Source organism: Acartia tonsa, chromosome 6 (assembly GCF_053477335.1).
Source record: "Acartia tonsa isolate MP-2025a chromosome 6, ASM5347733v1, whole genome shotgun sequence".
NCBI lineage: Eukaryota > Metazoa > Arthropoda > Copepoda > Calanoida > Acartiidae > Acartia > Acartia tonsa.
This window is the reverse complement of record NC_137265.1, coordinates 23,666,729-23,680,134: the sequence shown is the minus strand read 5'-3', so window position 1 is coordinate 23,680,134 and position 13,406 is coordinate 23,666,729. Positions and strand designations below refer to the sequence as shown.

At 37.2% G+C, this 13,406-nt stretch overlaps 1 protein-coding gene across 9 annotated transcripts in view; it reads left to right on the top strand.

Moving 5' to 3' along the window:
* LOC145322177 (zinc finger protein-like 1 homolog) overlaps window positions 1-12,029 on the top strand; it is a 30,899-nt gene extending 18,870 nt beyond the window's left edge. Inside the window, exons 7-15 of one of the 9 annotated variants that reach the window (XR_013880529.1) lie at window positions 3,652-3,766; window positions 4,179-4,243; window positions 8,629-8,674; window positions 9,140-9,253; window positions 9,994-10,059; window positions 10,362-10,458; window positions 10,585-10,982; window positions 11,132-11,656; window positions 11,779-12,027. Coding sequence is in view for 1 of the 9 variants with exons in the window: in XM_080164011.1 (XP_080020137.1) it covers window positions 3,652-3,766; window positions 4,179-4,243; window positions 8,629-8,674; window positions 9,140-9,253; window positions 9,994-10,059; window positions 10,362-10,377 (422 nt within the window). In the remaining 8 variants the exon portion in view is untranslated. Of the gene's footprint in view, window positions 1-3,651; window positions 3,767-4,178; window positions 4,244-8,628; window positions 8,675-9,139; window positions 9,254-9,993; window positions 10,060-10,361; window positions 11,700-11,778 lie in introns of those variants that run through there. The other 8 variants (XR_013880528.1, XR_013880525.1, XR_013880527.1 and 5 more) reach the window with 8 other exon arrangements.
* The last annotated feature ends 1,377 nt before the right edge of the window (window positions 12,030-13,406 follow it).

The following is a 13,406-nucleotide window of genomic DNA, read 5'->3' as shown; positions in this document are numbered from 1 at the left end:
TTGTTTAAACTTGTGCATTAATATTCTGCTTATTTAGTTCTGACACTTTAAAAGTGTAAATGTTCGTTTGTCCTACCATTTCAGAACTTCTCTTTTATAGATGTTGTCATCCTTTTTAGTTTTTGATTTCTTAATAAATCTATTATTTTGTAATAGATTTTTTTTAGATATTTGATTAGAGATCATTTATTTTTATAATGAGTATAACACGTAATTTTTTAACAAGGATGACAACATTAATAAATAGCTAAGATTGAAATTACAAAAAATATCTTTGCTAACACCGGCAAATGTGTTTTCCCCATAGAAATTTGATTTCCTTTTTAAACCAGTACTGATAAACCTTACCTACAAAAAAGAGTTTTTTCTTTTGAAACAATTGAGAATGAAATTTCGTCCCCCGGGGCTAACAAAACTGGTTTTGATATTTAATTTTAGCTGTCTATAATACGATGCGATAAATAACTATTCCTTATTAAAAGCATTTTTTACATTTTATAGCCAAATTGTTGGATAAAAGCGTTCCAAATAAGTTATTCTTCCAGGAAAAATAAGATTTATTAAATCTAGTGAAGATCTACAGGAAGGAATAGTTTATCTGAATAAAAAACTAATTTGCCTTTATCCATTCGCCACAAAAGTAGAGTTTCACATTCAGAATAAAGTATGGTTGTCGCAATTTCAATCAAACTAAACCACTTTATTTTCTCCACTTCATCATACAAAATACATTTCAAAACTTTAAATTTGTATATCATGGCTCCTTAAAAGCAACCCCCCTCCCCTCAATTTATGCAAAAAATCTGAAAAGGGAGGCCGGGGAGGGGGTAAAGTAAAAATAAACAAACAAAAAACTATTTCTACCGTATTTTTAATTTATTTCTTGTGTTTGTGTTCTCCACTTAGAGGGGAATCGCAAAAAAACTGCGCAAAGACTGTAGAGTCTAAGCTGCGCATTACAATAAAGACTTTCTAAATCATTAGACTTTGTCTCAAAAGTTATTACACTTGATAGTTTTAGGTAAAATAATTTATCTTCAGATAATATATGCCTCCTTCCTGAAAATGAAGTTTTATCTTTAGTATTCTTACAGTAAGTCCACATTATAAAAAGTTTTTTCATACTTTGAAGAGGTGGAAATTGTTCTTGTTAGAAAGATAAAGAATATTTGTTGCTAACTTTATCAAGTGCTTTTAGTGGCGTAATTACGATGGCTTAGAAGCTCGTAAACAGATTTTTATAGGGGACGAAAAACTGAAGTTAAAAGCTTTTCCTAAAAAAAAATTCTGTAAGTTTTTTCTGTTTTTCAGTATCAATATAATACCTAGTTTGATTTAAGTTTTAAAAAGAAAAAGTAATAAAATCAGTTGGATATTTTTTTCTGGAGCGATTTTATTGTAGAGTTGAGGTACCATCCCTTATCGGACTTGCAGTTAGCGAGATCTAAAGATACAGACAGACATCCTGTTTCTTTTATAAAAGGATATTTTTCTTTATATTCATCAATTTAGTTGCGCCCCAATGTTGATATTTTGTTATTGTGCAGTGCATTCATTAACTACCACATAACTACAGGGAGGGGGATAGGAATAAATTAATAGTTATTTCTCGTATCGTATTATAAACGGCTTTCCGCGGATATAAAATGTACAATTATAAGATTAAAACCAGTTTTTTAACCCTGAGATGCCGAAGGCACGGGCTAAAAAAACTGGTTTTAATCTAATGATTGTACATTTTTTTATTCGTAGAAAACTGGTTATAATACGGTGCTAGACATAGTTTTTTCGTATTGATGAGAACCGGTTCCTATCCACCGGATTCGAATAAATACGAGAAATTAAATTTAATTAGATTAATGAATATATGATAGTATTTATGATAGTGCAAAACTTGACGCTATTTTAGTTTGCTAATATGATTATGGACCTCATTATTGTTCAGTTCGTTCATTTAGGAGAAGGGGGGTGAATGGGGGTTATCGTTATATCAACCAGCTTCAAGCATTAATTATAATATATGAAGCATCCAAGTAATATGTAATATGTCGATCTTTATCCTTATTCAAACTCAAAACACTTTATTTTTATTTCTTTTGATATGAGAAAAGGTCCAAAGTTATAACTTTAATATATTCAAAGAAAACAAAAATAGTGAATAAACCGGCAAAAAAGGCATCAAACCATCTTTCCATAGGGATTTTCTTGACTAAACTTGAATAAAATAAAAATGCATTTTATATTTCAATTAGATTAAATATCTAAATTAGAGAACTTAAGTTATAAATTTTAGACATCTATTTTGTCAACCCCACTTTAAGCAGGTACATAATATCATTTTATATTAGGGTATTCCCTTAAAGTGCCTTGTTAAACACAGAAACCCTATTTTAACAATAAGGGTTGTGGAGTGTGGACAGCTTTTCTTTTTTGGTTTATATTTTAGGTTAGGTTATATTTGGTAGCCAAGCAGTGTAAATGCACCGCAGTTACCCCCACTTCTATTTTTTCTTTCTTTCAATATTGAGGAGGGGTGCGTTTTAGTGCTTTACTTCGAGTTTGAGGGAAAGCACTAACATTTGTTTATCCTAAAACTTATCCTAGTCCCAGTAAGGGAAAATGCTTTTCGTACTTTTTCTTTCATCAACTAACTTCCAAGTTCTTAAACATACATTTAGTTCAAGTGATTTTAACTAGGGATGGCAATCCGTCAAATTTTTTGACCGGATTCGGATTCTTACAAGAATCCGTCAAAAAAAAGGCGGATTCCGGATTTTTACTTTTAGCGGATTCCGGATTCGGATTCCGGATTCTTGGAATATTTTAAAAGGCTTTTTTTTAAATTAAAAAATTTAACTGCTACATATGTCCTAAAAATTAATGTTCTTGGTGTTCTCTATAATTCACTTCCGAGAATCGAACCAGATTTTAAAAGATATTATATATAATGATGATAATCTTTGCCTTCAAAAAGGCGGAGTTGAAAGAAAAAACTCAAGACGCTAATTTTAGCCTACCAATTAAGAATTCGAATCCGCTACTAAAAAACGGATTTCGGATTCGAAATTCCAAAATTGGCTAAAATTTTTACATTATCCATAGTTAAAAAGAATACCTATCACTTTTAAATATTCTAAATTTTAGAATATTTCCTTATTGGCCGCCAATTTTCCTAGCAGCTAGGCTGCGGCTGAAGATTTTGGACTAGAAGGTGGCTGAAGTCGTCTTTGGCTGCTATATAGTTGTCCTAAAGTATTGTGTTTGTTAATCGTTGGCGACTTTGGTTGCGGATTGTCCAAAAATTAAGCTGTTTTTTACTTCTGCGGCCGGTGAGCCCTGATATTGCAAATTATTTTTTCTCTTATTTTAAATTAATATATTTTTATAATCATTGAGGCTGAGATTTATTACCCTCGCTTTGATATTAGCATAGTTTTCTTTGTTAGTATAGGAAACCTTAACATTTTACACAAACAAGAAAATTTAAGAAATCCATGGTGATTGGGTTCTTACTATTCCGAGATGTAATGTTTTAAAAGAAAATCTTTGATTATTTTACAATGACAACATGAAGAATTATTCAATACAAACAACCAATAATGTTAATGTTAATTATTCAAGTGCTCCATGTTAAAATAATTTCTTTTCCAGCAAAGAAAGGTGACCAGAGGTCAGGTAGTAGCTCTTCTACAAGTGGCAAGCCTGGACCATCTGGCAACTGGAAGGGAGGAGAAACTGTTCTCGAGTTTGATACTCCTACTTCAAGGTAAATAAAGAATTTAATTAGATAAAGATTATCGTATTTTTTATACTCTAAAGCATAAATATGCGAATACGTCAAAATTATGTATCGCCTTTTTGCAATGTTTTACCTACAGGAAGGTTTTGTTATTTATTATGATTACATGGCAAAATTTGTTATTTCTACCGTCTTCGTCCACGAAGGGGAGATAGAAATTTCGATTCAAGTTTTACCCTGTGATCACACATTACCAGAATATTTGGAATATCCATTCCAGTATGACCAATATTACGAAATTACAAAAAAAATAAGTATTACCTACTGACTTTTTTAAACAGTACCTTTGATCAGTACTAAAATACTTTTTTATTGTATAGCTGTTTACTGTTATTTTTAATTTGTTTTAGCTTTGTTATTAATGTACACTTATTTTCAGACGAGCTGGTACAGAATTTCCAGATCTGGCAACCTCGCCCCTGATAACTGGCGACCCTGATTCAGGAATCAATTATTTTATAAATTATTAATTTCATTATTTTGTGACGTCTTTACAATGTTCTTACTGATCTTTTTGTTTTAGATAGATGTCTTTACGTCTTAGTGAAACCCGGATATAATCTGTAATTATATAATTGCAATTTATATTGAATCCAGTTGGACCGAGGATGCAAGCTTTTCCGGAGTGGTCCTATCCGGGGAGATGGAGAAGAAGTCCCCGGGCAAACCTGCATCAAACACACCTGCTTGACCATTCACCCTGTCCGGGTTTCCACCAAGGGGCTGGCCTAATAGGCTTTTAAGTCAGCCCCTGTCAGCTCTGGAGGCCTTGGAGGCCTTTCAACTCCAACCCTCCATAACCACATCCAACATCCCTCCCCCTCCTCCCCTCATCCTCTCTGGCGACATCCACCCGAATCCTGGCCCCAAATACCCCTGTTCTACCTGCTCCCGCAATATTACCCGCTCCACTGGTGCCTTCCTCTGCAACTCCTGCCAACTTTGGGTTCATCCTAAATGTTCCCTCCTTCCATCCAAATCCGATTACAATTCCAACTGGTCCTGCCCACCCTGCATTTCTGCCTCAACAACTCCCTTTTCACCTATCTCCCCCCAACCACCAACACCCCCATCCAAACCCCGCGGTCCTAAATTCCCATGTACAGTCTGTTCCTTAGGTGTTACAAAATCCACTGGCTCCTTCCAATGTAACTCCTGCCTCCAATGGATCCACCCTAAATGCTCCCTCCTCCCATCTGCCACCCACTACTCCCCTTTCTGGTTCTGCCCTTCCTGCTCCCCCCCAACCTCACCCCCTCCCTCTCCTAACTTATCTCCCCCTACACCCCTCCCATCACCTAGCTCCCCGTCTACCCCTCCTTCCCCTGCAGCTCCTCCTTCACCCCCGCCCCCTCCTCCACCCACCCCTGCCCCCCGAAAACCTCCTGGTAAACCTTTTGTCCTTCAATTCAATTGTAATGGCCTCCTTACCACCCAAGATGAACTCCACAACCTTATTTCTACCCATAACATCCCCATCACCTGCCTCCAAGAAACCAAACTCTCCAGCAAATCCAATCCCAAACCCCTCCCTGGCTATAACTTTCTCAGGAAGGATCGTCAAGACCGACCTGGTGGAGGAATAGCCTTCCTTATTGCCGATGACATCCCCTTCACCCACCTTGACCTCAATCACCTTTCCAATGGCCCCCTTGAGATCGATGGTATCCAAATTTCCCGCAATGGCTCTCCTACACAAATCATCAACCTTTACCTTCCTCCACATTCTTCCTGTCCCCCCCAATACACCCCTGACTTTAACCTCCTCTTTGACAACCCAAATGACCTTATCCTAGTCGGTGATTTCAATGCCCACAACCCTGCCTGGAACTCCATCACCCTTGACCAATCTGCCATGAATCGTGGGGAGGCTCTGCTGGAAGCTCTCAATGAGAGCAGCCTCTGCCTCCTCAACGAGGACTCCCCCACCCGCCTCCCCCCCAACGGCCAACCCACCTCCCCCGACCTTTCCCTTTGCTCTGCCCACCTTGCCCTTGACTTTTCCTGGCACACCCTCACCACCCTCCGTTCTGATCATCTCCCCATCCTCCTCTCCCTTCCTGAAATCAACAGAAACCCCCGCCCTGTCAAAACTTTCCACAACTTCCGTAAAGCAGATTGGGACACCTTCACCCTTGAAACTGAAACCCTCTTTGAATATCTTCCTGAACCCTCCTCCTGCTCCCAAGGTGAAGCCACCTTCCGCCAAATCCTCCAAACTGCCTCCAAACACACAGTCCCTGCTGGCTTCATCAAAAACTCCAATCCCTCCCTCCCCCAGTCTGCTAAGCCCCTTATCCAGCAAAGAGACTCCTTAAGAGAAATTAACCCCCATGATCCTCAAATCCAAATCCTCAATGAACAAATTTCCTCAATAGTAAACCAACACTCCAACAAAAAATGGCAAGAAACCCTTTCCAAATCCGACCATAGAACCAACCCTTCCAAATTCTGGTCCCTCCTCAAATCCCTTTCTGGCAAAAACAATTCCCCTCCTTCCAACCAACCCATTTCCTTCAACAACAAAGTTCACACCTCCCACGCCCACATTGCTGAATCCTTCACCAAACAATTCACCTCTGTCTCCCGCCACACCTCCAACCCTTTCTCCAGAAAAATTATCCGCAAAATTAGACACCGCCACCGCCTCAACAGAGATTTCCAACCTTTCACACCTGCCCTTGTCCTTGAAGCTATTAAAAATTCCTCAAATTCATCTGCACTTGGCCCTGATCACCTCAACATCCTCCACCTCAAACACCTTGGTCCAAATGGCATCTCCTACCTTACCAAACTCTTCAACCTCTCCATTTCCGCTGCTAATATCCCTGCCATTTGGAAGCTCTCCAAAATTATTGCCCTCCTCAAACCTGGTAAACCCCCTGACCTTTCCACCTCCTACCGCCCAATCTCCCTCCTCTGTCCTGCAGCTAAAGTCCTTGAACGCCTCCTTCTCCCATACCTTAAACAATCCCTCTCCACCCACCCCTCTCAACATGGCTTCAAACCCCTCCACTCCACCACATCCTCACTCCTTAATCTTTCCACCTCCATTGCTAACGGTTTCAACCAAAACCTCCCCCCCAGCCGCACAACCGTAGCCTCCATTGACCTTTCCAAAGCCTTCGACTGCATCCCAATCCATCTCCTTCTCCAAAAAATCTCCTCTTCAAACCTCCATCCAAACATCATCAGATGGCTGTCCTGCTACCTGCGTGGCAGAATGGCCTTCTGCTCCTACCAAAATACCAACTCCTCCCCCAGAATTGTCCACACTGGTGTCCCCCAAGGCTCTGTTATTTCCCCCGTCCTTTTCAACTTCTACATAGCAGATGCCCCCCACATCCCCCCTGCCACCACCTCCTCCTATGCCGACGACCTCAACTCCTTCCACTCCTCTCCTGACATACCCCAGTCAGTTGAATCCATCAACTCCCACCTCTCCTCAATCGCTGACTGGGCCTCCACCAATGGCCTCTCCATCGCCCCCAACAAATCCACTGTCACCCTTTTCACTCCTGACCGTAAGCACCAATCCAACCTCCATCCTCAAGTCCAAATTAACGGCTCCATCCTCCCCCTTGAGAAAACCCCTAAGATCCTTGGAGTTACCTTTGACACCTTTTTCAATTTCAGTTCCCATGTCTCCACCATTTCCTCTAAAATTTCCTCCCGCCTCAGAATCCTTAAATGTCTGGCTGGCACCAAATGGGGCCACCAGAAGGAGACCCTCCTCACCACTTACAACACCCTCCTCCGCCCCATCACCACCTATGCCTGTCCTGTCTGGTTTCCTAACACCTCCAAAAACAACATTGACAAACTCCAAGTCCTCCAAAACCAAGCCCTCCGCATCTGTACTGGTTCCACCAAAAAATCCCCCATTAGCCACCTCCACCAAGAAACTAAAATCCTACCAGTACGGAACCACCTCTCCCTTTTATGCTCCCAGTACCTGGCCTCCTCCCTCCGTCCTTCCCACCCATCCTTCCCCAATGTCACAACCCCTCCTGGTCCTAGATCCAAGAAATCCACCCTCCAATCCATGTTCCTCCCGAATCTCCAACCTTTTCTCACCCCTGACAACACTCTCCTCCCTGCAAATTACAAATCCACCATCTCCCGACTCCACACCTCTGCAGTTACCCAAGCCATCAACTCCTACCCCCCTAATCCTGTCCTTAATCATGCCCCTCCCAACATCAACCCCTCTGAGATCCAACTTCCTAGGCACTACAGAACCATCCTCTCCCAATTAAGATCCAATTATTGTCCTAAGCTCCAAAGTTACCTGCATTCCATCAACGCTTCTCTTTCACCCAACTGCCCATCCTGCCCCAACAATCCTACCCCTGAAACAGTCCAACACCTCTTTTCCTGCCCTAATAACCCCACCAACCTAAATCCCATTGACCTCTGGCAAAATCCCACCCTCGTAGCTGCCTTCCTATCATCACACCCCAGTTTCACCAGCCTCCCTCCTCTTCAACGCCCCCCTCCAGAGCCCCCTCCATAAGCCTCCCCTCCCCCACCTACTGATGACAACCTGGACACGAATATGGACTATGAGCAGCCAATACAACAACAGTTGGACAATGGTAAAAGATGCAGCTATTGTCTCAACTTTTAACCAATGATTTTAATATAAAGAAGGGGTAGTTGTATTTATCATTATTGGGAATTTATAATATCAATTTATCATACATTGTCATATCCCTTGATATTCTTGTTTTGTCCTATTGTTACAATCGTCCTAATTTTTAAAAATCTTTGCTGTACGATCGATTTGTGATTTCTTAATTTTTCATATAATAATTTGATTTTAATAGATGCCAACAAATATAAGAGGAGAGCTCCTACAGATCTTTTGTACAGGTACACAATTTTAAAAGGGGGTCATTTTTTCACGTATTTTCCGCAAGTTTGTGTGTAACCGATTATTCAAATGCGCTTATTTGCGTCGAAACTGTTTTTTATTCATGACCATTTCATTATACAGTTTGACTTAATAAGCGCATTTGAATTTGAATTTTACAATTTTGTTTAAAATATACCATTCTAGAATTTGTTTCCACTAACAATGCACTTCTGTATAACTATTTCAAATGTAGCTTCTGAAGATGAATTATCTTACTACCTGACTTTTATCCCAACCGCGGAGTTCTCAAACAAAAAAAAAATTAATTGTAAATTACTTTACGATTTTACAAAACATACTATTGAAATTTTGAAGTCAAGTTACTTAGTTTTATCCTAACTAAAGCAAAGCAAAGAAACAGGTTCTTTGTTTCTTGAATATTTAAAACTTTTTTGTTAGTTTGATATTATGACCAATTTCAGATGGTTGCGCAGTGTGATGAATTCTGGAGGACGAGGTCGGCGAGGTGTGGGTAGCTGGCCCATGCTGGTTATTATTGGATTCATTGCTGTACTTACACTATTTGCACTACTTAGGTAAACTTTTTTATTTGAATTGAAACATATTTTTAGGTATTAGAAAAAGCTTTTTATCCACTTAATCAAATTTTTTGCCAGATATTTTTTTTTTTTATTTTATATTGCATTTTGTAATTTACTTTGAATTTGTTCTTATACTCTTTAAACCTATTGTAATATTTATTTATACCTACATTTTGCATATTATATCTATAATACAAAGTAGAACGATGTCTGTCTGTCCGTCTGTCTGTCCCTTAAGATCTCGGTAACCACTGAACCGATCGGATTCTACTCTTTAGGGTATATACCTATTGGTCCTGTGGTGGTTTTAAGCTATTTTCTTGGGAGGTGGGACACCCCTAACCCCCCAAAAACAAAAAGATCCCCCACAATTTTTTTTTTTTTTTTGCTGAAGATTTCCTTGGTTCTTTATGTTTTGTAGAAGATTTCCTTGGTCCTTTAACGAATTTTGCCTTAATTTTTTTTATCACCTCTTGGGGCAAAGCCCCTAGAGGCTAGGGGCGAAGCCGCTAGTTAATGGATATTGTGACAGGGTAATTTTAGTCCACAGATATTGATCAACACGTTCCTCCATGGTCAGGGGGATTGGATGGGGTTAATTCTAAGGTGGGATAGGGTATCGTTGGTATTGGCCAGCCGGGAAACACATTTATCAGGGTATGCAAGAATCTCTCGCAATCTATTATGTCAAATTAAATAATTTTAAAGCGTAGCTATTATACAATATATTTTAGTTATCTGTCCCGTGGTGGTGATTATGATGACCCAATGCTGGACCCTATGAATAATCCAAATATCAGGTCTGTAACAATTTATTTTATACTCTGCAACTCACCAGTTTCCTAAGGGAGGAGGGGAGGTGACATTGGGAATTTTTTAAAACCAGTACCCAAAGTTATCTTAACAACCTTGGAGATTTTTAATGAATTTGGGTTGGGTGATTCATTAAGTTGAGTGTCCACACGTTTCAAACAATAATTGTAATCTATAGAAGAGGGAATTTTGTGTATCATAATTGGGAATGTACACCATTTTAATGGCCATTGTCTTATCCCTTTAGATCTTTGATTAATTCAAATGTTAATAATGTTTTAATTTTCAGAGTTGAGGGAATATAAATTAATCCTTGGACTCGAGATTTACCAATAAATTGATCAACAAAATTATATATGTTCATCAGAATAATTATTTATTGCATCGTATTATAAACAGCTTTCCGCGGATTTAAAAATGTTAAAATATAAGTTTTTATAGCCGCGTAATGCCGAAGGCAAGGGCCCAAAAAATGGTTTTAATCATATGACTGTACATTTTAATATTTGTAGAAAACTGGATATAATACGATAACATACATAATTCTTCAGCATGGCTGAGAACCGGTTCTTATCCATGGGATATTAATCGGTTTCGAAGAAATACTGGAAATTTTTTATATGTATTTCTATGTAATTTTATAATTAAATTTTTTTGAATAACAAATGCAAAGAAATGATTATTTTGGTTAGAATTAAAAATCTCTTGAAATGAAAATTATAAATTTAGTTGAATTTAATTTAAAAGATTTTATTTATAAAAAGTTTAATTAGAAAATTTAATCTTATTTAAAGTTAGTTTGGTTACCTATACATATGTAAATTCTTATTTAAAAACAATTTAATATAAAAATTTAGTTGTATTTGTAGTGTGACTCAAAATCCGCTTTATTTCCGTTGGATTAAAACCGGTTTGAAGCCTTTCTGAAAAGCATCGTATTACAGGCAACTGTCTATAATACGATGCAATAATAGTTATTTGTCGCTTCGTATTATAGACAACAAGCTGTTAATGCGATACATGATTTTTCATCATGGCTCGGAACCTGCTCAATTTCAGCGGATATTAATCGGTTTCGAATCCATACTGGAAATATATAGTATTTACCCATTCTGACCCAGTTTTTATGTTTGTTTGTTTTTATAATTTTCTGTGATATAGTGTTATTTAATTATTTTTGAATTTTATTAGAAAAATTTACTTCATATTTATAAATTTAGGTGTAGATTATTAACTTTTTACTGAATTAAAAAGATTTTTGGAAAGTTGTATAAAATATCATTTTTATTAAAAAAACAATTTTCTAGCTTTTAATTTTTGTTGCATAATGAAATGGTTGTTAAATTGTTAAACCATTGTTAAATCTGAGTTTTAATCCGAAAATATTTTACTCTTTTCAAAAACATGACATGTATAAAATCATACGACATTAAAGCTATAGAGTTAGAGGATTATTTTTAGAATTGAAACTCAGAATTTTATTCTTTGGGTATTGGGCACGTTTTTGTCCTGAAATTTTCTTGTGTTCAAAATGGTGATGGGTATTTGTAATTTATTTTAACCTTTAGCTTATAGAGCAAATAGGTGCTTTCCTTTAAAGTGCTTATCGAGCACTGAACCTAACCTACTCCCACCCCCCCCCCCCCGCCTTCCTCTTATTTTTAATGTATTTTATAGTACAAGTGGGGGATTCAGTGATCGTCAAGACACTTTTAGGGAATTGCCAGCAAATAAGTTATTTTTTCGTTTTATAACCATATTATCTATAAAAACGTTTTGATAAATAGATATTTTCTACCAAAACAAATGCACCAAAATTTTAATGGATTTATTTAGCTTGTACTTTTGCATTTATATATAAAAAAAACGTTTTCTTTATGTTTTGATATTATTTATGTTTATATTATTATATATATTTACTTAATTTTACAACTGAATAAACTTGCATAAAATATTATCATTTTCGCATTAAAGTTACTGTAGCTGAAAATCTTACTAGGAAGACGAGATCCATAAGTAGCGAGGCTCAGAAATGTAAAAATATTATGTTCAGTGAGTATGTTAAATAAGTTACGGGTTTTTTATAACTGGCGGCTTCTATTTAAAGGATTTATGACGGTTAACGATAATTTGACACTTGTTCTCAATTTAAATCTAAAATACGAAAAATTAGGTTGATCAAACCTCATGTGACAAAGCCCCTAGATAGAGGCTAGGGTTGATGCCGCTTGTAGAATATATGTGGATATTATGACGGGGGAAAAATTGTCGTCAATATCAGTAAGTTCGTTAATCCAGTAGGAGGGGACGGGTTGTTTCGTTATTTGAGCCCACTGCTAGTTTCACTTTCATATAAGAACTTGGAAATTTAGTGTAAGATCTAAAAAATATATGAATTCATTTCTCGTATTCATTCCAATCCGGTGGACAAGAACCGGTTCTCATCCAGACGAAAAAACTATGTCTAGCATCGTATTATATCCAGCTTTCTACGAATATAAAAATGTACAATCATAAACCATTTTTTTAGATCGTGCCTTCGGCACCTCGGGGCTAAAAAAAACTGGATTTAATCTTAAAATTGTACATTTTATATCCGCAGAAAGCTGTTTATAATACGATGCGCGAAATAACTATTATCTACTGCAATCCTTATTGAAAGCCTAACGACTATATGTATAAACAATTTGAGGTAAATTATGTGCTAAATTGCCCATAAAATGAAGGATAGAAAACAAGTAGGATAATGTCCAATAGAAGACAGGAATCTAAAAGGTTAAGACAATGGCCGATGAACTGATATACATCCCCAATGTTGATACACAAAATTACCTTTTCTGTAGATTACCATTATTAGTTGAAACTTTTGGACACCAAACCAACCAATCAAAATTCAATAAAAGTTGTTAAGGCAACGAATAAGAAAATGATTTTATAAAACTTTAAGGAGTATTGCAATAAACAGCAAAGTGTTCCCTCCCTCCCTGAATATAAGATAAACAGAAATGAATAAATTGAGAGAAATGTTTTGTGGATGTATTAGACCCCATTTGCAAAATCCCAAAATATTTGCCTGAAGCCATTTGTTTTTGAAGAAATCGATCTTCAAAAGTCCCTTTATATGAGCTACTTTGACAAACAATTCTAAAGGAAAATTTCCCTAAAACCCCCTTCTTACCCACCCCTCTTCAAAAAAAACAAGATATACTTCCACCTCACTTCCAAAGGTTTCGTGATTTTTTGTAGAATTGATTGTTAGAATAGCCTGCTTTAGAGGTGTTGAGGCAAAGCTAAATATATATTTTATATTTCTAACTTGATTGACTTTTCGTTA